The 25,135-nt window shown below is 40.2% G+C and overlaps 1 protein-coding gene across 4 annotated transcripts in view; it reads left to right on the top strand.

The window, feature by feature from the left end:
* The window catches only part of MTR (5-methyltetrahydrofolate-homocysteine methyltransferase), an 819,135-nt gene that overhangs the window by 431,921 nt on the left and 362,079 nt on the right, over positions 1–25,135 (top strand). For 3 of the 4 annotated variants that reach the window (XM_033935789.1, XM_033935788.1, XM_033935787.1), the window contains exons 14-15: positions 10,202–10,273; positions 12,293–12,433. In XM_033935789.1, coding sequence (XP_033791680.1) covers positions 10,202–10,273; positions 12,293–12,433 — 213 coding nt within the window. The remainder of the gene's footprint in view (positions 1–10,201; positions 10,274–12,292; positions 12,434–25,135) is intronic. The other variant, XM_033935790.1, reaches the window with a different exon arrangement.

Below are 25,135 nucleotides of genomic sequence, written 5' to 3'. Positions count from 1 at the left end.
ATAGTTCATATCAGAGCCTTCCATGCCTTCCGTTACCCCTAAGATTCTTAAATTATTTTGGCGGGATCTCAGGTTAGCCTCTTCGAGGTTTCGTTCTAATTGGCTTATCTTTTTAACCTGAGACTGTAAGGTTCTGATGTTTTCTTGCTGTGTTAACTGTCTCCATTCGGGATTGAAACTGAGCCAAATCTTCCTTCATGTCAGCAACATCTGTTTTAATTTCGGCCATATCTTCCTTCATTTCAGTTAGCAGCAACCGCAGGGCCTTAAATTCTGCCATGATGTTTTCTTCTTCCTTGCCATCTTCCGTCGGCCGGTTCAGGCTTGTGTCTTTTTCCTACTTTAGCTGTTGCCATTATTGTAAGCTCTGCGCAGGGGTCTTTCTGTAGTGAAGATGAATTGATTTTATGTGTGAATTATCGATTTATGTATAAAGACCGCTGGAGCTCAGCAACTATGCTGCCATTCCCTATGCTGTTCGCTAGCCCCCCCCCCCCCCCCCCCCCCCCCCCACACACACTCCCTCCCCGGAGAATTATTTGATGTCTGGCAACTAAAATTCAATGCAAAGAAGTGCAGAGTAATGCATTTGGGGAGCAGAAATCTAAGAGAGATATATGTGCTGGGAGTCGAGAGGCTGGTATGCACAGTGGGGAGAGGGACCTTGAAGTGATAGGGTCTGAGGATCTGAAGGTAACAAAGCAGTGTGACAAAGTGGCGCCTGTAGCCAGGAAAATGTTAGGCTTTATAGAAGAAAGGAGGTGTTGATGTCCCTGTACAGGTCATTGATGAGACCCCACTTGGAGTATTGTGTTCAGTTTTAGAGGCTGTACCTGGCCAAGGATATAAATGGGTCCCGTTGGGCATAACGGATATTATACCATTCCATAACCGACAGCATGCTAAGATAAGTGCTGTTTTTGGTTTCTTTAGCACAGTAGCACTTTATTTTTGAGTCGTTTGCACAAGTTTGCACTTTAGTAAAATGTAGAACTCAATGAATAATATCTTTAACCTGTGTAAGCTGTTAAGAAAAATCTAGTATGATTTAACAGCACAAGTATCAGAGTTCTACAGTATATTGTAGATATTATACTCACAAGTCCTTTATTCTTGGTTGATCTGTCGATTTGTGGATTTGTTTCCATTGTGAAGTTTTTGAGTGTTTTCAAGGATATAAAAAGACAAAGCAATCCAGAGGAAAGCAATGAAAATAGTAGGAGGTTTTTGCCAAAAGAAGTACAAGTATAGACTAGAAGACCTCAACATGTATACTCTGGTTGAGAAGAGGTACAGGGGTGATATGATACAGACATTTAAACATTTGAAAGGTATTTATATAGGACCAAATCTTTTCCAGAGAAGGGAAATTGCTAAAACTAGAGATCATACATTGAGGTTAAGGGATGGTAGACTTAAGAATAATGTTAGGAAATTCTTTTTCACAGAGAGGGTGGTGGAGCCTGGAATGCCCTCCCAAGGGAGGTGTGGAGAGGAAAATGGTGATGGAATACAAAAAAAGTGTGGGATGAACACAGAAGATCGCTAATTAGAATATAAATGAGCAAACTTTCACAGTCCGAATCCATCAAAAGAGTTGGTTTGGATAGGCTGGAGTGAGTTTCAACAGCAAATCCAGTAGTTGGAACCTAAGGACAGTATAAGGTAGATTTTCTAAGGTCTATTGCCCAGAAATAACACAGAAAAAAAAGACTTTTTAATTTAATCATTAATGCATATGATTACAGGACAGACTGGATGGACCATTCATGCCTTTATATGCTGTCATTTACTATGTTACCTGGAGGTGACCAATGAGTTTCATCTCTCAGATCATCTATTCGTTCTAACCAAACAGGCGAGATGAGGCAGACCTGTTTCCAAAGCTACCATCTCCAGATAGATTCGTGCATCCATTTCCTCTACATACATGGATTATGGCAAACAGCCGCCTATCTCGTTGAAGGCACATTCAAATCCTCAGGGGATTTGTAGGTCAGTGACCTGGTCTTCCCTTCATATTGTTCACGTAAGCTGAAGACTTGAACATTGAGGCCAAAAAAATTGCCAGAATGGATTCTCTCTCCCACATAATTGGGCTAGAGACTTTGTTCTGTGAATTCAAATAACAGACGAGGAAAAGCCATGTAAAAACAAATATGTTTTATTGACAGAGCTCCCATGGTCTGGGAAGAGCAAGCCCTCAGAATTTCAGTGCTCTTCAAAGAGAGAAAACAAGGCAAACAGATTTATACCCTATGTGACATCATTTGTAATAATTATCATGCTTTAGAATACAATGGCACGGTTGATCACATGCCTTCCTTTCCAAAAATGGCTTACGTCAATGTTAACATTAAAAGTCCTTTCTGTTCAGTTTTTAAACCCAGCAGGTGGCAGTGTTTCACTTTTCTTCCTAAATCACTTTTGATCTCTGACCTTTTTTTTTTTTTTATGTTTAAGTTTTTTTATTGAATTTTTTTTCCATTTAACAACAAGTGTCATAAATTTTCATACAATTATCTTAACAATACACTTGATATTTTTATAATATATTTTATATATAACATTTCTTGTCTTATTTTTCTTATGGTTTTATATATCATATAATTGTAATTATTTTTCTTATAAAGTTATACAATATATATATTGTAATGATTTTATCAATTATTATTTAAATATGAACCTTTTCCCCCTCCCTTTATTACGTTATTTTCATGTAAGAATATCATCTATTATGATATTTTATTTATAATATATGATAAAGAGAATAATTCCCTCCCCTTAACCCCTCCCCCCTCCTTCTTTATACTGTTTTCTTATCATGGGAAAATGAAATTCAAATATTGCAATATTCTGTTAATGGTCCCCAAATCTTCTTGAACTTATTCATATATCCTTTTTGTGTTGCAAATGCATGTTCCATCTTATATATATGGCAAACTGAGTTCCACCAGAAATTATAGTTCAATCTGTCCCAATTTTTCCAATTACGTGTAATTTGCTGTATTGCTATTCCAGTCATTATAAATAAAAGTTTGTTGTTATTTGATGAGATTTGACTATGGGCTCTCATTGTAGTACCAAATAGAATTGTATCATATGTCAAGGTTACTGGATTTTCTAACATCCTATTTATTTGGGGCCAAATTGATTTCCAAAATGTTAATATGAATGGACAATAGAATAAAAGATGATCTAATGTCCCTGCTTCTAGATGACAATGCCAGCATCTATTAGACTTAGAGCTATCAATTCTATGTAAACGTGTAGGGGTCCATAGAGCTCTATGTAAAATAAAAAACCAAGTTTGTGTCATAGATGCTGACATTGTACATCTTATCCTCCAAGACCAAAGTCGTGGCCATTGAGATGCATTAATTTGATGCTTAATCTCAATGCTCCAAATATCTCTAAGACCATTTTTTTTTTTTTATGTATAAATCCAGATATTAATTTATACCACATTGCGGCCTGGTGTCCCATGGAATCTATCTGAAAACATAAGAATTCCATACTATGATAATTATTAAGATTTTTCCATTCAGAGAACCCTGTCTGAACGGCCTGCTTCAATTGCAACCATCTGAAATATTGTGATTTATTTAAACCAAATTTATTTTGCAATTGTGAAAACTCAAGCAGTTTACCTTTATTTATTACATCTTCTAAAATACGAATTCCAGCCATCATCCAATGTTTCCAGATAATTTTAAAACCGCCAACTTTGATCTTTGGGTTAAGCCATATTGTTTGAGTCGTTGATTTAGTTATTGGAATAGGAGTTAGATTACTTATATATCTTATAGTTTTCCAAGTATCCATTAATATTTTATGATCTTTATATAACCTTGGCATTTGAATACTTATCACATGACTCAGACGTAAAGGAAACATTAATCTCCATTCTAACCAGAACCAATCTGGTATATGTTCAATGGGTTCTGGGAGGATCCAATACATACCATGACGCATAATATAGGCTTGATGGTACCTATAAAAATTTGGAAAATTTACCCCTCCCTCCTCAATTGGTCTTTGTAAAGATACTAGAGCAATTCTGGGGTTTTTTCCAAGCCAAATAAATTTTGTTAATATTTTATCCAATTTTTTGTAAAAAGACCCCTGGAAAAAAATTGGTATCATACCCATTTGATAGCAAACTATTGGTAAAATCATCATTTTTACAGTTTGCACTCTCCCCCACCAAGATATGCACAAAGGATTCCATTGCTCACACATTTCTGACACTTTTTGTAATAAATTTTTTTCATTGATTATCATAGTTTCTTCTATAGTTTTTGTAATCCAAATTCCTAAGTATTTTAATCCTTCCTCTTTCCAAATAAAAGAAAATGAGTCAAATAAACTTTTTGTACAATGTACGTTGAGTGGAAGTACTTCTGATTTATTCCAGTTTATTTTATATCCTGAAAATTTTCCAAATCTTTCAATCAGTTCGAGTAGCTTTGGAATGGTTGTTTCCGGATTTCTCAAATAAAGTAATATATCATCCGCATATGCTGATAATTTATATTCTCTATCTGAATGTGGAATACCCTGTATCTCCTTTATCTGTTCTATAGCTAATAACAAGGGTTCTAAAACGATATCAAAAAGCAAAGGAGATAGTGGGCATCCTTGTCTAACCCCTCTTTGTAGAATAAATTTTTCTGAAAAATCATTATTAATATATAATCTAGCAACAGGGGAGTTATACAATGCCTTTATTATTTGTATAAAACCGGATCCTATACCAAACCATTCCATTGTCTGAAACATGAAGGACCATTCCACTCTATCAAAAGCTTTTTCCGCATCTAATGAAATAGAGAATGCTGGGTCATTGATGGATTTTGTCAAATATAACATGTGATGTGCCAATCTAGTATTATGAGACGAATGTCTTTGAGCAACAAAACCTGTTTGATGCATATCAATAATGAAAGGGAGAGCTTTAGCCAATCTTAATGCTATTGCCTTAGTTAAAATTTTTCCATCCACATTTATTAAAGAAATAGGTCTATAGTTTGATACCAAAGTAGGATCTTTATTTGGCTTAGGTAAAACTATAGTTATTGATTCAGCCATAGTACCTGTAATACAACCTTTATTTAGTTGTTTCTGATATAATTTTAATAAATAGGGCATTATGATGTTTTGGAATGATTTATAAAACTCTACTGTATAACCATCTCCACCTGGAGCGGATCCAACTCTGAGGGACTTCAATGCTGTACCTAACTCTTTTAAGGATATTGGTTCTTCTAAACTTCATTTTATATGTTCAGGAATCTTTGGTCCATTTATTAACTTTAAAAATTCTATACCATCTTTTTCCTTTTCTGAATAGGGCTCGGAAGAATACAAATCTTTATAGAATTTTAAAAATTGTTTTATTATGGGATTAGTTTGAGATAACATTTCTTTATTTTCATTTTGAATTGCAATTATTTTTGTTTTTTTCCTTTTTGCTTTGAGATAATTTGCAAGCAATCTTCCCGCCTTATTCGAATTTCCATAATACAGAGCTTGTTGTACAAATAAATCTTTTCTAATGATTTTTGAAGAAATTTCATTATATTTACCTTTAGCTTTTAACAATTCTTGTTGTGTCAAATAATCCCATTTTTCAATTAATTTTGATTCTAGAGACTTTGTTAATTTTTCTAATTCTATAAATTGTTGTTTTTCTTTTTTTTATTTTCATTGCTGAATAAGAAATAATTTGTCCTCTAGTATATGCTTTAAACGCATCCCATAAAGTCTCTATGGAAATTTCTTCTGTATCATTAATTTGAAAATATTCTTCTATATTTTTTATAAGATTTGTACAAAAGTCATTATCTGCAAGCAATGTATTATTCAATTTCCATATAGGTCTGTTTATATTTTGATCTATTATTTTAATTTCAATCCACACTCCACCATGATCAGATAATACAATTGGATCAATGACAGCCTGTGTGACTTGATGTACTAATTGATTAGAAACAAAAATATAATCTATTCTAGAAAAAGAATTATGGACTTGTGAACAAAACGAAAATTCCCGACCATCAAAATGAAGTATACGCCAAATATCCTTTAAATCACAAGATTGCACCAAATTGTCAAGACCTAATGATTTTATAAATCTTCTCGGGCTTTTATCTATCAATGGATCCATCACAGCATTGAAATCTCCTGCCACTATTAAATTTGAAGTAGCCAGTGGAAGAATCAACTGTTGCAGAGTTTTAAAAAATTCATTTTGATTTGAATTAGGGGCATATATATTGAAAAGCGTCATGGTGGTATTTCCCATGTCCATTTCTATATATATCCATCTTCCTAAAGGATCAGCTGCCTTAAACTTAAATGAAGCGGAACATTTTTTATTTATTAATATTGCAACTCCAGCTTTTTTTCCTATTGCTGCAGAAAAGTAACATTGCTTGACCCAATCACCTTTTAGCTTTATGGATTCATTATTTGATAAATGGGTCTCTTGTATGCAGCATATATCAGCGTTTTGCCTTTTCAAAAATAATAATGCCTTTTTTCTTTTAATCGGGTGATTTAGACCATTAACATTTAAAGAGATTATTTTAAGATTCATTTAATTTTAATGTAATATGTATTATAACAATCCCATCTGCAATGTTTTTTATGAACTTCATTTTCCCATAAATAAGATAGTTTGAGGAATTATCTATTTTACCCCTACCCTTAAAATTTAATACCCTCCCATTCCCTCCCTTCCCACCCCATTTGTATACGATCACTTGGAAACACAACATAGATCAGGTTTAACATTACTCCATTACAAGCTAAAAAATAAATTATAGTTTTATACTTATTACTCCATGCTAATAACATAGTATAATATATCCTTATACTAATATTTGTTATATTTATTTTCTCTTTTATTCATTTTCAAAAATATATATATATATATCTATTTTATTTTCCCCCTTATAATTCTTACCTTTCTTTATTTTACAAAAAATTACTCTAAAACAGAATAGAGCAAAGAAATGATTCTAATCTACAGGATTTTAACAGAGTTTCATATAATTCAATCAAGCCTGACTAAAAGCTTAGTTCCTAAGAACTTAAAGGCATTACTAAAAACTTAAAAGCCTAGAAAGTGTTTATTACATATTTATTATTATTCTGGATTCCTAAAATTGCAATATATCAATTGTCAGGTTAGTCAAAGTATCTATTAACCCATTTTTAAGTAAATAAATAAATTCAGTTTAAGTATATAGTGAAAGTCATTGGTAAATAAATATCCAATAAAATGCAATATCTTTCTTTCAAAATTATATGTGTAAAGTATGAAAAGGATGAGAATAAAATAGATGAGAAAAAGATATAGAAGAAATACAACATTTGAAGACAATTTTTTTTTTTTTTTTTTTTTAAAGTACTTCTATAATAAACTTAACGTTCTTCACTATCTTTGTCAGGGAACATGCCAAGAATGCATAACAGTTAGCTCAGTGTATCAGCTGGGAATGGTTACAAGCTTGTTTGCACATATGGCAAACATAAAGGAAGGGCTCAGCTGTTCTCCTCCAACTGGGTGGGAATTAACTTTCTGCTTCTTTTACTAATATAATTGTAGTCATTATGTTCCACATCTTAGCGTCTGGGTCTTCCGGGATATTCATAGGAGCAGGGCAGATTCAGTTTGTAATTTACTCATGTGTTGATTTTTTTTTTTTTTTTTTGAGACACTTCCCAATCGACCACAAGTTTTCACGCAGGTTGCACTACTGTTTGTACTTCCTGTTGACACGCAGATCCCTTCCTCTACTCAGCAACTCAGCAAACATAGTATCTCTAGTGTTCCACCTTTCTCCATTTCTCTCCGTGAGCATATAATCCATGCTGCAAGAGAATATCTTTCAAAAAGCTCCTCCATCTCGTCCCTTCAGCTGCATATATATTGAATTCTCCAGGTAGATCAATGTTCTTTTTTTTTATTTTATTTTATTTTTTTCCCTCCACAACATTCTGTTACTGACATGTTTGCATTCTTTTCAAGTTGTTCCATTTTCCTGTTATTTGCTTTTTTAAAAACATTTCTAGCATTCTAAACGGTTTTTACAGTTTTTTAATGTTTAGATTATTTTGTATATAATAAATCAAAGTGAAAAGTTATTAATGTCTTCTTGTTATATTAAATACTTTAAAATATTCCCAAAGTTTCTTTTTAAGATGTCATTGGTTGTTCAAATGTTTCAAGGTATTCTGCTAGTTTTTTAGAATCATTAAAATTTTGTGTTTTATTTCCTAATGTTACCTTCATCACCGCTGAGTAGAGTAATCCATATCTTGCCCCTAGTGCTTGTAGTTGAGGTCTTAAATCAAGGAGTTGTTTTCTTTTTTGAGCAGTTTCTCTAGCAAAGTCTGGCACAATATGTATCCGTGCATCTTGACATCTTAGGTTTTTATTTGCTTTAGCTAGCTGGCATATTTCAACTACATGTTGATATCTTAGTAGTTTAAAAATAAAAGTTCTTGGACCTTTTTGTGTGGTTGTTTTCTGTCCCGGTATTCTGTGTGCCCTCTCTATTTCAAGAGGCACCTTGGATTTTATAGGCAGTATCTTTGGGAGGAATTGTTCTAAGAAATTGATAGGATCATTTTTTTCCACTCCTTCCGGCATCCCAATAATTCTTAAATTATTTCTTTTTTCTCTATTCACACAGTCTTCCAGATCTTTCTTTAATATTTCCATTTCCTTCCAGGCTTGTTTGTTTTGTATAACCTCAGTATGTACTTCCTCTGCTCTTTCCTCTAAGTGTGTCATTTTGTTGTCAATTAGATCAACTCTTTTTGTTAATATAGCAACATCATCTATTGCTTTTTGTAGTTGTTTTTTGATCTCCAGTACTATATCCTTTATCTGTTTTATTTCTGCCATCATATCTTGATCTTCTGCAGGCAGTGGTACTCTTGATGGTGTCCCTGGTTCTGGCTTTGATCTTTTGTTACTGCTGGTTCCTGATCCTCCGGTTCCTGCATCGTTTTTATTTTGTTTGTTTGATGACATTTTCTTCTTATCAATCTTTTTTCCAAATAAAATTGAATTGTTGGAGTTTTAAATTTGAAATAGTAGCTTGTTTAGTCTGGAGCACAGCTCTTAACCGACCATTTCCTTGTGTGTCCAAGTTCTAGAATCCGACCTTTTAAAATATCAAACATATCAGTAAAAAGCCCTACTTCCTGCAGATTCTAATCTACAAGAAACAGATTCTCTGTAAAACACACAAATTTCTTGTTCCTCTGAGAACCTTATCCCCATGAATGTATATGAAAAATGGTACATAAATCTATGTCTCTTAAGAGTCACAAAATCAACCTTCTGAACTTCCTAGCATTAGCTGAAATGTAGAATCAGCAATTTAGACAGGGAATGCCAATCTGTGAGCTTAATCTCTTTATTACAAGGCCTCAAGGCTGAGTTTCCAATGTAATGCGCAGGCACTGCACTTCAATCTATTCACCCAAGTTTGATTCATTCACAATCTCAGTTTCCATATGAACTGTCACAACTGTAAATTCCAGGAATCTTCAACAATACTTTCTCCAAGTTCTACAGGGTGGACATATCAGCGCAGGAGGATGCCTCAGTACTAAGTGCAGGCATATCTTTTGGGAGTGCTTAGGTATGTCCTTATGGCTCAGCATATCATCCCTATTGCACTGGAAAAAGAGAATAGGTTCTTACCTTGATAATATATTTTCCAGTAGATGGAGATGGTATGCTGAACCCCCCACCCAGCATTTATGTGATGTGCCTGCTTTCTGACTCAAGCTTAATGGTCAGCTACACAGCTAAGATATTTTTGTCAGTCTTTTTTGTCAGTCAGACTATGGAATTATGAAGAGTCAGTGTATAATTAAAGAGGAATGACTGAGCTTCATAAATGTTCAGACTGTTATGTTCTTGTTTAACTTGTATTTTTCTTACATTCATGTTCCTCTCAGAGGCTTGTTAATGTTTTCACTACATTACTGTTTGGGCAATAATTGTTTTAAAATTCTGAGCAGATGAGACACTTGGTGTCAAGGGATTCCCCATACCTCCTCCTTCTGTCTTTTTCTGTAGAGCAGTCAGTTTCTTTGGTATGAACTGAAGGGGGCAACAGAGACCAGGGAGAAGGAGGAAGAACTGAAAAGCTGTGATTTACATCTTCTGCAGAATGTTTGCTGGCAGGCATGGACAACCCTGTGGTTCAGCATACCATCCCTATCTACTGGAAAAGATATCAAGGTAAGAAACTAATCTCTTTTAATTGGTGCCAATGATGCATCTAGGTATTAATATTTTATAACAGTGGTATATCTGCAAGTGGGCTCAGGCCTACCCAGTGATGGCACCACATTGCCCTTTCCTCCTCTCAGCTCCACGGCCTTCTGGCATCTGTCTGTTAACCCCATCCCTCCCAGGTGTATCTTATAGGCGTCCCTGGCGCTAGCAGTGAATCATTGTTGCTGCCAGTGTTGCCCCGCCCCAAGGTTTCCCTCAGCCATGTCTTGCCATTGCTGATGCCACTCCCTGTTTCCTGTCTAGTGGGGCATGACAGAGGAAAGCCTGAGGGGCCAGTATAGGCAGCAAAAATGAATCGCTTCTGTCGCTGAGGATGCCTGTAAGGTACACCAGTGAGGAATGGGATTTGGAGATAGGAGGACAGATGCTGGGAGTTAAGAGAAAGAGAGATGCTGGATGCAGAGTAGGTGTAAAAACCTGTATATTTTATTTCCATGTCAGTTGTGGAGAAGAGTGGAAGGGCCCATCCAAGTTTACTGGGTCTAGCTAATATAATGCTTGATACCTAACTGGGTTTTGTAATATAATGTTTGATACCTAACTTTAGGCATCAGCTTATAGAATTGCCCTTTATATCTCTGGATTTGAAATCCTTGTCTTTGATTTGGCTTATCCTTCTCATTGCTATATTTATTTATTTGTTCATTCCTTTATTTAGCTCATCCTCCCAAGGAGCCCAGAATGGATTACAAGTGTACATTCAGAGTATAGATAGGACAAACTTAAGTGTGAGTGTAGGCTTGGTGGACATAGCGTATTTGATATTGCAGCATTCACAGTACAGACAGACATAACATAAAGGTAATACAGCTTTTGCATTGCAGGTGTGTACGAGGTTGATAGTATAGCATTTGGGTTCCAGTGGGTAGTTTTACTGGGGATGAACATTTGAATTTTAGTATGTAGCACAATTTAGTTATGCTTGGAGTGTTTAGGAAGATTTGTAACTGTTTAGTTGTATTTGCAGTTGCTTATAAATGCTTATAAAAAGATTTCTACTGTATAAATGTAATGATGTACATGAAAGTACTGATAGAAATTAGAATTTATTTTTATTACTAGTCTTTAATCCCGTTACATTAACGGGTGCTAGAATAGATGTGTGTGTCTGTCTTTATTTCTCTCTCCTTGGCCACTGTCTGTCTTTCTTTCTGTCTCTCTCTTTCCTCAGCTGTCCACACCACCCCTTGCCTGCTCCCCCTGTCCAGCAGTAGCCTTTCTCCCTTCCTTTTACCTCCCCCGTGTCCAGCAGTAGCCCTTCTCCCTTCGTTTTACCTCCCCCTGTCCAGCAGCACCTCTTCCCTGCTCCCCCTGTCCATCAATACCTGTCCAGCAGCATCCCTTCACTGCTCCCCCTGTCCAGCAGCAGCCCTTGTCCCTTCGTTTTATCTCCCCCCTGTCTTGCATTAGCAAGCCTTCTCCCTTCCTTTACTTCCCCCCCGTCCAGAAGCACCCCTTCCATGCTCCCCCTGTTCAGTAGTACCCCTTCTCCTTTCCTTGCTCCCCCTGTCCAGCATCCACTAGCCCAGGCAGCCTTGGGGCTTTTGCTAGGCTGGCCCACCTCGCATTATCGAAGTTGACCAGCCTAGCAAATGCCCCGTGGCTGCTGCATTTGCTGGTCTTGGGGTGAGAAGAGGCGTAGCGGCAGCACAGGAAGTCAGCCGGCATCAGAGATCGGGGCAGAAGGCAGGCAGTGTGCATGTGTGACACAGAAGCACACATCATGGCGGCAGGGATTACGGCATCGTAAGTGCGCATGCGCGCTTAGGGATTTATTATAGAGGATTATATCATAAAATCATTCAGTGTTGCCACACTGATTTGAGAAACCAGACTGGAAAAACTCTTCCAAACAATTTCAGAGGACTACTAATACATCTGGGGCTCATGTTTGATCTTTGTGAAGGAAGTGAAAGACAGATTCCACTCTAATTTTCTGTATCCATTTACTTCACAATACAGGAAGCGCTGAGCATAGCCAAGTCCCAGGTGGAAATGGGAGCCCAGGTTTTGGACATCAACATGGATGATGGCATGCTGGATGGACCCATTGCTATGACCAGATTTTGCAACTTGATTGCGTCTGAGCCTGACATTGCCAAGGTTGTACTGCTTGTTCATCCAACACACAGACTGTTACATTACTTTTCTTTCATCTCTGTACACTTTTTTTGATGACAGGTACTAAATATTTGTTAAAGAGAAAGGGCCTGATATTGAGACCGTGGGAGGCAGCCCAGCTACCTCCCATGCTCTATGACGATCCTAGATATTGAATAGTGGGGCCATGGGGGGACTAGGGGACATACAATGAATCTACTGGTAGTAGATTTAAAACAAACCAGATAAAATATTTCATCACATAACAGGGAAGAACGGATCAAGAGGACTAATGAGTGGCTTAGGGGATGGTGCAAGGAGATGAACTTCGGATTCCTGGACCACGGAGATGCACTTCAGGGACTGCAGGGACCGGATGGGCTGCACCTAACCGGAAGAGGGAAGAATGTCTTGGGACGACGCCTGGCTCACTTGCTCCGGAAGGCTTTAAACTAGGTGAGCCGAGGGAGGGGACCCACTCTCACACAAGTTGGGTAAGTAACTTGGAGGTAAGTAATTGTACGAATACTAAAGGGGACAGAGGGAGGGAGGGAGGGAGGTAGAGCGAGAGTCACAGACTTAGTATCTGAAGTAAGTAATCAAGCCGGTAGATTGGGGGACAGAGGGAGAGATGGAGACTCCATCTTGGGGCCAGGGGGGAAGGCAGAATTGAAGGCAAAATGGAAGGGGGCAAAGGCAAGAATGAAGGAGACCAAGGCAAAATTGAAGGCAAGATTGAAGGGGGCAAAGGCAAGATTGGAGGGGACAAAGGCAAAATTGAAGGCAAGATTGAGGGGAACAAAGGCAAGAATGAAGGGGACAAATTATCTCAGTCAGAAAACACTCCATGCAAAAAGATAGAATGGACAGCCATGTATGCTAATGCCCGTAGCTTGGGCAACAAAATACTGGAACTGGAAACGGAAATGAGAAACGCCAACCTTGATGTAGTGGCGATATCAGAAACGTGGTTCTCGGAGTCCCATGGATGGGATATGGTCATACCAGGATATAATTTACTCCATCGAGACAGAGAGGGCAAATCAGGTGGAGGGGTAGCTTTGTACATTAGAGATGACATAAAAGTCACTAAAATCACAGACATCAAGTGTACGGGAGAATCCCTCTGGGTGAAACTTGCCAGGGGCAATAACAAATGCCTATATCTTGGTATTGTATACAGTCCACCAAGACTAAAGGAGGATGCAGACGACGAACTAATGGATGACATTGAGACCATCACACTGCGTGGAGATACAGTGCTGGTGGGAAACTTTAATATGCCCGATGTGGACTGGAACAAACCTTGCGCTACAACCAGCGGCAGCAAGAGGCTACTTGCCTCCATGCAAGGAGCACACCTCAAGCAGATGTTATTAGAACCCACCAGGGACCAGGCAATCCTGCACCTGTTGCTCACCAACGGAGACATTGTTACAGAGGTATCCATGGGAGACACCTTGGCATCCAGCGACCACAACATGGTTTGGTTCCACCTCAAGAAAGGATTCACTAGGCCAAACACATTGACCAAGGTCCTAAATTTTAAGGGAACTAACTTTCAGGGCATGGGGGACTACGTCTACAAAGTGCTGCAAAACCAGAGCACAACAGACAATGTGGAGGAACTATGGTTGACTCTAAAATCTACCCTGCAAGGAGCAACCAACATATACATCAAAACCAAGAGCAAACGACGCAGAAAAAATAGACCACAGTGATTCTCCGCGGAGATCTCAGAACTAGTAAAGCAAAACTATAAACAATCACAATGACCGTAAGCTAAGGAAACCTATCTGGCCAAATCCAGAAAAGTTAAAAAGGACAGTCAGAGAGGCCAAACTCCGGATGAAGAAAACATAGCTAGGCAGGTAAAGAACAGGGAGAAATCCTTTTTTAAATATGTTAGCGACAGGAAGAAGAACACAGGCGGTATTGGGTGCCTAAAGAAAGCTGACGGCAATTTTACAGATTTGGACGCAGACAAAGCAGAACTACTCAACAACTACTTCTGCTCAGTCTTCACCTGCGAAGCACCGGGATCCGGTCCTCAGCTACAGACAAAGGGGTATTTGGTGGACCTATTCCGGGACATGGAATTTACTGCGAGCGAAGTCTACCAAGAATTATCAAAATTAAAAGTAAACAAAGCTATGGGCCCGGACGATCTACACCCTAGAGTACTTTGAGAACTGAGTGATATCCTGGCAGAGCTGTTAGCTGTGCTCTTCAATCTTTCCCTAAGCAAGGGAAAAGTTCCCCTGGACTGGAAAACTGCCAATGTTATCCCGCTCCACAAAAAGGGATGCAGGTCAGAGGCTGAAAATTATAGACTGGTGAGTCTCACATCAATAGTGAGTAAACTCATGGAGAAATTGATCAAGAACAGATTGGACACATTTCTGGATGATGAAAGATTAAGGGATCCCCACCAGCATGGCTTTACAAAGGGAAGGTCTTGTCAATCCAACCTGATAAGCTTCTTTGACTGGGTAACAAAAAAGCTGGATGAGGGTGAGTCCCTGGATGTCGTGTATTTAGACTTTAGCAAGGCTTTTGATAGTGTTCCACACCGTAGGTTATTGAACAAGATGAACTCATAAGGACTAAGAAAAACACTGACAGCATGGGTACAAGACTGGCTTAGCGGCAGACTTCAAAGAGTAATGGTGAACGGTATTCCCTCAAAAAAGTCAAAAGTGACCAGCGGGTTCGGTCTTGGGCCCGTTGCTATTTAATATCTTTGTTAGGGATCTAACTCAGGGACTTCGAGGCAGAATTATATTATTTGCTGATGATGCTAAACCATGCAACATTGTGGGCAGAGCAACAGAACCTGATAGCGCAACCAGGCCCAAAACTATTGAGCAGGACCTGCTTTTGTTGGAACAATGGTCCAGTACATGGCAACTAAACTTTAATTTTTAAATAAATGGGAGAAAAAATCTTTTATAAATCTATTCATCTATTAAATAATATAACAAAAAATGTGAATTAAATTATTTAAAGTATATATTATAATATTAAAAATAATTATAGAGTGCTCAGTGTAATATCTTATTCAAAACCAACAGGTTAATAGAATGAAGATGTATTAACATTGCATCATTGCACTCACCTACCTACCAGCCCTAAACATTTAGTTAAATTTAAGTTGTTCAAGCAGATTAATAGTGGTGAAGATATATAGATGAATACTTAGCTGAATATGATTGATGAAAAACATAAAAATCTCCACTGTCAAATATGTCGTCTCAAGATAAACAAAAGTGTCCTTGAGATCTGCTCGTCGGTACTGGGAGTCGTGCAATGAAGTACTTCTTATGTAGTTGGTTTAGAATTGATAATATAAAATGAGTGAGTCCCCAAATCCACCGTTAAAAGCTTATCAAATTCAACATGTAGCTAGAACTCCTTAACGTGAAAACAATCCAACATTTCAAATGTTTAGGGCTGGTAGGTAGGTGAGTGCAATGATGCAATGTTAATACATCTTCATTCTATTAACCTGTTGGTTTTGAATAAGATATTACACTGAGCACTCTATAATTATTTTTAATATTATAATATATACTTTAAATAATTTAATTCACTTTTTTTGTTATATAACTAAACTTTAATGCCAAAAAATGTAAAGTGATGCACCTTGGGAGCGGAAACCCATGTAGAACATACACCTTGAACGGTGAAAACTTAGCAAGAACCACTGCAGAAAGGGACTTGGGAGTTCTCATCCAGGAAGATATGAAAGCTGCCAATCAGGTGGAGAAAGCTTCAGCAAAGGCAAGACAAATGCTGGGTTGCATCAAAAGGAGCTTTATCAGCCGAAAGCCTGAAGTCATACTACCGTTATACAGATCCATGCTGAGACCTCACCTGTAGTACTGTGTCCAGTTTAGGAGGTCACATTATCAAAAGGATGTGAAGAGAATGGAGTCGATCCAGAGAATGGCCACTAGGATGGTCTCAGGACTGAAAGGCATCCCATATGAAGAACGTCTGACCAGACTGCGCTTATATTCTCTCGAGGAGCACAGAGAAAGGGGGGACATGATAGAAACATTCAAATACATCAAGGGTTGAATTGAGGTGGAGGAAGAAATCTTTTTTCTTACGGGTCCCACGGCGACAAGAGGACATCCGCTAAAACTTAAGGGGGGAAGATTTCATAGTGACACCAGGAAATACTTCTTCACCGAACGGGTGATTGATCGATGGAATAAACTTCCACGCCAGGTGGTCGAGGCCAGTAGCGTACTCGACTTCAAAGGTAGATGGGAAAACAGGTGGGGGTGCTACAAAGTTGTGCATGAAAGAGGGGTACACCAGGGAGGAAGGGTTCTTAAGTGGGCAGACTTGTTGGGCTGCCGGCCCTCTTCTGCCGTCATACTCTATGTTTCTATGTAATTAAACTCTGGAAATGATTGCTGGAGAATATGGTGAAATCAGTTAGTGGGGTTTAAAAAAGGTTTGTATAATTTCCTAAAAGAAAAGTCCAAAGGCCATTATTGAGATAGTTTGGGGAAATCCACTATTCCTAGGATAAGCAGCATAGAATCTGTTTTGCTACTTGGGATCTAACTAGGTGTTTGGGACCTGGGTTGGCCACTGTTAGAAAACAGGATACTGGGCTTGTTGGATCTTCGGTCTGTCCCAGTATGGCTATTCTTATGTTTAAAAAAACATATGTTTATTGAAAGTGGAAAAGGTCACAGGTAGCACAATACAAGGCAATACAGAAATCCGTGAAACAATCATGTACAGCAAAGAAAAGCAAAAATAAACTCATCGAATCCCCATGAAAAAAACCCCCGTAGGGGAACTCAGCAGGTGTAAACCCGCCCATGGGCAACAGCATATCACAGGGGCGACAGAGAAACAATGCCATCATGACAAATAATCCTGGACCCCAACCACCATTTTTGAATAAGCCCCCAACCACTCAGACAACACACATACCTAGCATTTTCATACACTAATACACCAACCACCACAACTTACAGCCCAAACACGCAATCCACGCAGCCCCTAAACACACCCAACCCACCCACCCCCGACCCACCCTGAGGTACCCACAGATCAAGAAAAACAAAGGCAGAAAGCCTGGGAGCCAGACAAGGTGAAAACAGACATGGCAGATGAAGTTCAGCGTTGAGAAATGTAAATTACTACATGTGAGAAGCAGAAACCCGAGGTACAGCTATATGATGGGAGGGATGTTATTGAAGGAGAGTACCCAAGGAAGGGACTTGGAGGTAATGGTGGACATGACAATGAAACCGACAGCACAGTGCGCAGCGGCCGTTAAGAGAGCGAATAGAATGCTAGGTATAATCAAGAAGGGTATTACTACCAGAACGAAAGAAGTTATCCTGCCGTTGTATCGGGCGATGGTGCATCAGGAGTACTGCTTCCAATATTAGTTGCTGTATCTTAAGAAGGATATGGCTTTACTCAAGAGGGTTCAGAGGAGAGTGACACGTCTGATAAAAGATATGGAAACCTTTCATACGCTGAGAGATTGGAGAAACTGGGACTCTTTTCCCTGGAGAAGAGGAGACTTAGAGGGGATATGATAGAGACTTACAAGATCATGAAAGGCATAGAGAAAGTGGAGAAAATAAAAGAACAAGAGGGCATTCGGAAAAGTTGAAAGGGGACAGATTCAAAACGAATGCTAGGAAGTTCTTCTTTACCCAACGTGTGTTGGTCACCTGGAATGCGCATCCAGAGGGCGTAATAGGGTAGCATACGGTACTGTGGTTCAAGAAAGGATTGGACAATTTCCTGCTGGAAAAGGGGATAGAGGGGTATAGATAGAGGATTACTGCATAGGTCCTTGACCTGTTGGGCCGCCGCGTGTGCGGACTTCTGGGCACGATGGACCTCAGGTATGACCCAGCGGAGGCATTGCTTGTGTTCTTGTGTATGGCAAGGTCCAGTCAGGTCACCAGATCGTGCAAGCGCTCCCACAGGGTAACATAATGCTGCTTGGACAGATTAGTTAACAGAGGAGAAACCCTAATCTCAAACTGAGCCAGTTTCCAAAGTCTACTCTTCCATTGTGCCTCCGGTAGGGCATCCTCTGAAGCCCAGTGTGTCAAAACCAGCTTTTTAACTAAAAGGATGGCATTGTACAAAAATCTGCAATGCGGGAGTGTCAGGCTCCAGGGGACCAACTGAAAGGAGCAAGAGCTCCGACTTTCCGCAATTCACTTGCAGTATAGACAAAGCCCTAAAATCGCGGATCACCTCCAAGGCCCTGGGTAGATGAACCAAAACCTGGTCCAGGAACAACAGGATATCATCGGCGAAAAGGCAAATGTTGCATTCATGCCCCCCATCCGGATCCCCTGGATGTCTGCCGCCTGTCAGATTTTAATAGCAAGGGGTTCTATGGCCAGAAGAAAAAGGAGGGGAGAAAGAGGGCAGCCCTGCTGTGTACCCCACTGCAATCCGAAAGCCTCCGTGAGATCTCCGTTAATCAAAAGCCTAGCCTTGGGAGCTATATAGAGAGCAGTTACCCAAGCTAAGAAGTGCCCCCGGAAGCCGCTTCATTCCAGAACCCATAAAAGATAATCCCAAGAGATACTGTCAAAAGCCTTCTCCATGTCTAGACCCACTAAACTAAACTAAACTTTAAGTTTATATACCGCATCCTTTCCATAATTGTAGAGCTTGGCACGGTTTACAAGAGCTTAATATAGGAAGGAACAGCATAATGGGATTGAAAGATGAGTATAGGGGGGAAGAAAGCATTACATTTTTGTGAATAGCCTAGTTTTCAGGTGCTTTCATAATAGTTGGTAGGAGCCCAGATTCTGTAGTGGGGCAATAAGATTATTCCAAAGCCCTGTGATTCTGAAGAAGAAAGAATTCCCCAATTTTCCCACGAGGGGAAAGATAGGTTTTTTTTTTGTTTTTTTTTAAAAATATGTTTTATTGAATTTTCAATAACCAAACTACCAACCAACAGAATTGTATAGGTGTACAAGAAAAACAGAATGGATTCCAATTACATCACAAATTCACCTTAAACCAGTTCCGTCCCCAACCCTCCCGTCCCGCCCACCCTCCCTCTACCCCAATACCCTACAGAATAATACACATGTCCAATATCCAATCCGGTGCAATTCCTACAAATAATTCTAAGCATTCAGTATGTGACTTCGAGCTCTAGGCATTAAAGTGTCCCAAAAAGGTGTCCAACGAGTGCAAAATGACCGTCCCGGTTCAGTGTCCAAGAATGAAAAACAAAGCCTCTCCATGGAAGTCTGGTGTATCATTAGCGTACGCCAACGCGATAGCGTCGGAGAGTCTGCAGTAATCCAGCAATGCAAAATCGCCTTTTTTCCCAACAGTACTGCTGTAGACAAGAAGCTGCGAAATCCCTTAGGCGCTGATAGAGGGACACAGTCAAGAGAAAATAGCATTATCGGAGCTAAGGTAAAGTTATAATTCCACATAGCTTGGATATGTACATTAAGCCGATGCCAAAAGTCTGTAATCTTGATGCAAGACCAAAATTGGTGACCCAACGTGGATGGTGAGTAATGGCATTTGAGACATTGGTCAGACGCACACATTTTAGCACGAAATTGGTAAGAAGTGGACCTGTATAGCCTATGCAGGAATTTGTAATTAAGTTCAAACAAAAGTACGTTGAGGGTCACTCGGGCCGCTCGGTGGGTCCCCCTGCGGATCATGGAGGCAGTCACCTCACAAGGAAAGTCCTGGGTCCACCTTAAGGCGATGGAGTCATAAGAGGGCTCGCCCAATTGTTCTTGGAGATGGCGATAATGAAAGCGCAATGGAATCGTTACCTGAGCCGATAGACTCAATGCCTCTGAAAGGGACTCCATACATCGATCAGTGAGAGATGTACTCGGCAAGGAGGTCACGTATGAAGAAAGTTGCAGATACGAAAGCCAGTCAGTGGATCTACAACCATTGTCGCGTTGAAGTTCCTCGAATGTTTTCAAGGAACCCAAGGAGTGGACCAGTTGAAACAGGTATTGATTAGAGCGGAAAGCCCATATCCCAGAGGGCTCCAGGTCCAGTCCCGCTTTAAATGCTCCATTGCCCCTCAATGGTAAGTAAAGAGTCACCTGGTACGAAATCCGAAGTTGGAGACACAGTGCCTTCCAGAGACGTCTCAAAGGCATGAGGAAAAGGTCCCGTGCAGTTGAAGTCCTCTTTGGTAAAGTAGGAGCATGAAGCAAATAATTAAAGTGATAAGGAGCACAAAGAAAGAGCTCCGGAGCAGTGGCAGAAAAATGTCCAGTATCTCGAAACCAGTCATTCAAGTGTCTCATCTGACACGCCCAAGACAACAACCTAAGGCTGCGGAGACCAAAACCGCCTCGGTCCTGAGGGCGGGCCAGGTGAGACAGGGACAAACGAGCTCTCCTCCCATTCCACAAAAACTTTTGCAGACTCTTCCCAAGCAGTTTATCGTGACGGGCAGACATCAATACAGGGATCATTTGAAATACATAAAGCCACTGGGGCACCAACACCATATTATACAATGCTATTTTACCTGATAAAGATAAAGGAAAGACCTGCCAGTTCTCCAGTCTGTGCACCGTTGTAACAATCAGGGGGTCAATGTTAAGGGAATACAAGCAGGCAGGATCTGGGGAAATCAATATACCCAAGTATGTTATGTGACCGGTCGCCCATACTAGCGGGAAAGCACCCTGCCATTGTGTTCGCACCTCCGGGGTTAAGGGCAAAACCAATGATTTGGATTTGTTCAGCTTCATACCCGAATACATACTAAATTCATCCAGTAGGTCTAAGGTCCTTGGGAGAGAGGTATTAGGGGACCCCAAAGTAAGTAAGAGATCATCAGCATAAGCCAGTACTCGTAGTTCGGAAACCCCCTCCAGAAGACCTTGCAACACATCATCCCGTAAAATGGTGTGCAGTAAGGGATCCAAATATAGTAAGAAAAGCAAGGGGGAAAGTGGGCTGCCCTGACGTGTTCCACGCGCTATACTAAATATGGAGGTGCGGGTACCATTTATCAAGATACTAGCTGTGGGATCATTATAAAGCAGATGCAGCATGTCCTGGAACCACCCATCAAAACCCATATATGTGAGCACTTGGAACAGATATGTCCAATTAACCTGATCAAATGCCTTAGCGGCGTCTAGACCCACCAACATTCCTCGGGTTCCAGAATCCTTTGTACGCTGTAGAGCTGTGAGTAACCTATGTACATTGATCACCGAATGGCGATTTTGGACAAAGCCCACTTGTTCTGGCACGATCAATTTCAGCAGCAAGGTGGATAATCTGTTAGCTAATATTTTGTCTAATATTTTGATATCTACATTAATTAGTGAGATTGGCCGATATGATTCCAAGTCCGTCTCCGGTTTTCCCGGTTTAGGTATTAAGGTAATAAAGGCCTGATTTGCCCCCAAGGGTAAGGAACCACCCTCCAGTGCTGCATTATAGTATGCCTCCAGGGGGCCACAGAGAGAATAATTCAGAAGTTTATAGAACTCTGGGGAAAAACCATCGGGGCCAGGTGATGTACCCCCTTTTAACTGTTTTATTGCTAATTGCATCTCCTTTCCCTGAATGGACTTATTCAAAAAAGCTCTATCTGGAGATGACAGTCTGGGTACCCCCACGTCCATTAAGTAATCCTCCACCTCAGGTCCCCCCTGACCATCCCGAGATGCATAAAAATCCCTATAATACTGTAGGAAACTGTCAGCAATTTCTGGGGTAGAAGTGAGCTCGCCGCCCGAGCCCAGTACTATACGAGAAATGTGGCGGTGTGGACGGCATGGTTTAGTCAAATTGGCCAACAGACGCCCTGCTCTGTTACCATATCTGAAGAATTTATATTTGCAATAGTGAAAGTAGTGTTGAGTACGTTCATGCAGTAATGTGTTCAGGGCAGTCTGCGCTGCCGCCAGGGCCTCCTGCGAACGCGGAGTCGGGTGTGCAATATGGGCACGTTTCTGACGTTGGTATGCTCGTTCTAGTTGTAAAATTCCCCGGGAGATCCGGTGTCTATGTGCACTGACGTAGGAAATTATGTCCCCCCGAAGTACCGATTTTGCTGCCTCCCAGAATATTAAGGGTCTGTCTTGGTGTTGTGAATTAAATGTCACGTAATCTTCCCATTTCTTTTCGAGATATTTCTTAAAGTTTAAGTTATTAAATAGGTAAGAGGGAAACCTCCATGCCCCGCCAGATCTAATGTCTGTACCACTCAAAACGTCAATCCAAATTGGGCAGTGATCTGACACCGAAAGGGGTCCCACCTCTGAGGAGCGAATTTTAGGGAAAAAATCAGAAGATGTCAATATGTAATCTATGCGAGAGAACGTATGATGGGCCCGCGACTGATGAATATAATCGCGTTCCGTAGGATGCATTACTAGCCACGGGTCAATCAAATCTAAAGTATCACACAAATAATGTATTCCCCTGAAGATAGTTTAAGTTTTTGGGTGGACATGGTGGTATCAGGACTCGAGGAGTTCCAAGATAGTGGAATTAGAGGAGGGAGAATGCCGTGTAGGATCTTAAAAGCTAGGCAGGCGCATTGAAAATGAACCCTGGAAATTACTGGAAGCCAGTGAAGTTTGGACAGAAGTGGGGAAACATGGTCAAATTTGCTTTTTGCGAAGATCAACTTGGCTGTGGTGTTCTGAATTAGCTTAAGTCTTTGAAGATTTTTTTAGTTGGACTTAGATGGAATTAGAGTAGTCTAGTCTGGAGAGGATAATAGATTGAACAAGGACGGCAAAATGTTGTTGGCGGAAGCAGGATCTCACTTTCCTCAGCATGTGGAGGATAAAAAAGCATAATTTTACCAAGGAGTTGAGATGGTCATTGAAGGAAAGAGAAGAGTCGATAATGATGCCTAGAACATTGCTTGAGAACTCAAGCTGCAATGTGGCACCAGAAGGCAGTGAGAAGAGGGTGGGCAGCTGTTCTAATTTTGGGCCGAGACAGAGTAGTTTCGTTTTTGATTCATTCAGTTTAATTTGTACTTAGAGGGACCAGGATTGGAGTTTCGTTATGTATGCAGTCATGTTCTCAGAGAGGTTGGTAAGATTCAAGTCTGTCTCGAGGAGGGCATGGTTTTATCAGCATATGTATAGAGTGTTTCAAGGGAAGATAGATGAAAGAATTTCAGGGAAGACATATAGATGTTGAAGAGAATAGGGGATAGGGGTGATCCCTGCGGGACTCCGCAAGTCGGTTTCCAAGGAGCGAACATGGTGCCATTTGTGTTGACAGTGTAGGAGTGGGATCGTAAGAAATTCGAGAACCACTCTAAAATTGTGGAATCGATGCCTATCTCGGAAAGTTGATAAATTAGAATATCGTGGTGGACTACTTCGAAAGCTGCAGAGAGATCGAATTGTAATAGGACAGCAAACTTATTACGAGAATGAAGTTGTTGCACCTTTGAAATTAAATTAATTAGACCAGTAGGGATTCGGTGCTGAAGTTGGGTCTATAGCCGTATTGGTAAGGTAAGAGAATGGAGAATCTCTCTAAGTAAGATGAGAGCAGGGTAGATATGATGGCCTCTAGCATTTTGGTCAAGAGAGGGTTATTTGCTATGGGACTGTAGTTAGATGGTGAGGAAGGGTCAAGATCAGCTTTTTTCAGTAATGGGGACAAGGCAATATGTCACATTTCTGTGGAGAATAGGCCCGATAGTAGAGCAGAGTTTATAAGTGGTGAGGGATGAAATGGCCTGCGCGGGAATGTTCTCGTATAGGTAGGAAGGGAATGGATCCAGGGCACATTTGCAGGATTTCAGTTTGAGACAGAGTTTAGAGATCTGGGATTCAGATACGAGTTCAAAGGCAGTCCAGGATCTGTCTGCTGGGATAGGGTTAGAGTTGCTGGGGGCCAGAGAATTGTAGGAGACTGCTGATGGGAAGGAGCTCCTTATGATAGTGATCTTATCATTGAATAATTTTGCTAGGTCATTTGCTGATGGGGTGGAGGGGGGAATGGTGGAATCGTTTTTAGAGGTTAGGGTGCACCAGATGTTAACTCTAGTTGTTAGATCTGGAGATTTTATCACCATAGAAGTTCTTCCTTGCTTTTTTTAGTACTGTGTTATAGAACTTGATATTGTCCCTCCAGGATTGTCTGTCTGAAGGGGATTTAGATTTTTTCCATTTACGCTCCAGTGCTCGACATTTCTGCTTCAGTACTCTGTGGTACGGGAGATACCAAGGGGCCTTATGGGAGTAGGAGATAGATTTAGTAGATAGAGGGGCAAGAGCACAATAGGTAGTGTCAGAGAGGTTTACCCAGTTGTGCCAGTTGGATTCTATCTGGGTCAACAGGCTTAGGGCAAGAGGGAAGCTGGTTGAGAAATTGAGTCCAGAACAATTCGCTCATAATTTTTAGTAGATAGAGGGGCAAGAGCACAATAGGTAGTGTCAGAGAGGTTTACCCAGTTGTGCCAGTTGGATTCTATCTGGGTCAACAGGCTTAGGGCAAGAGGGAAGCTGGTTGAGAAATTGAGTCCAGAACAATTCGCTCATAATTTTTTTACAGAAGATAATAGAATTTGTGGCACGGGGTGGAGATCCAAGGTGAGACATAAAAATGGGGAGGCAGAAAGTACCTAAAAAGTGATCGGACCAGGGGACATGTTCCCAATGAGCATCTTCGGTGGAAGTTTTGTGCTCGGTCAGGTCG

This window comes from Geotrypetes seraphini, chromosome 3 (assembly GCF_902459505.1).
Source record: "Geotrypetes seraphini chromosome 3, aGeoSer1.1, whole genome shotgun sequence".
Classification (NCBI taxonomy): Eukaryota; Metazoa; Chordata; class Amphibia; order Gymnophiona; family Dermophiidae; genus Geotrypetes; species Geotrypetes seraphini.
Note: the sequence above shows the minus strand (reverse complement) of the source record. Positions and strands in the feature narration are given on the sequence as shown.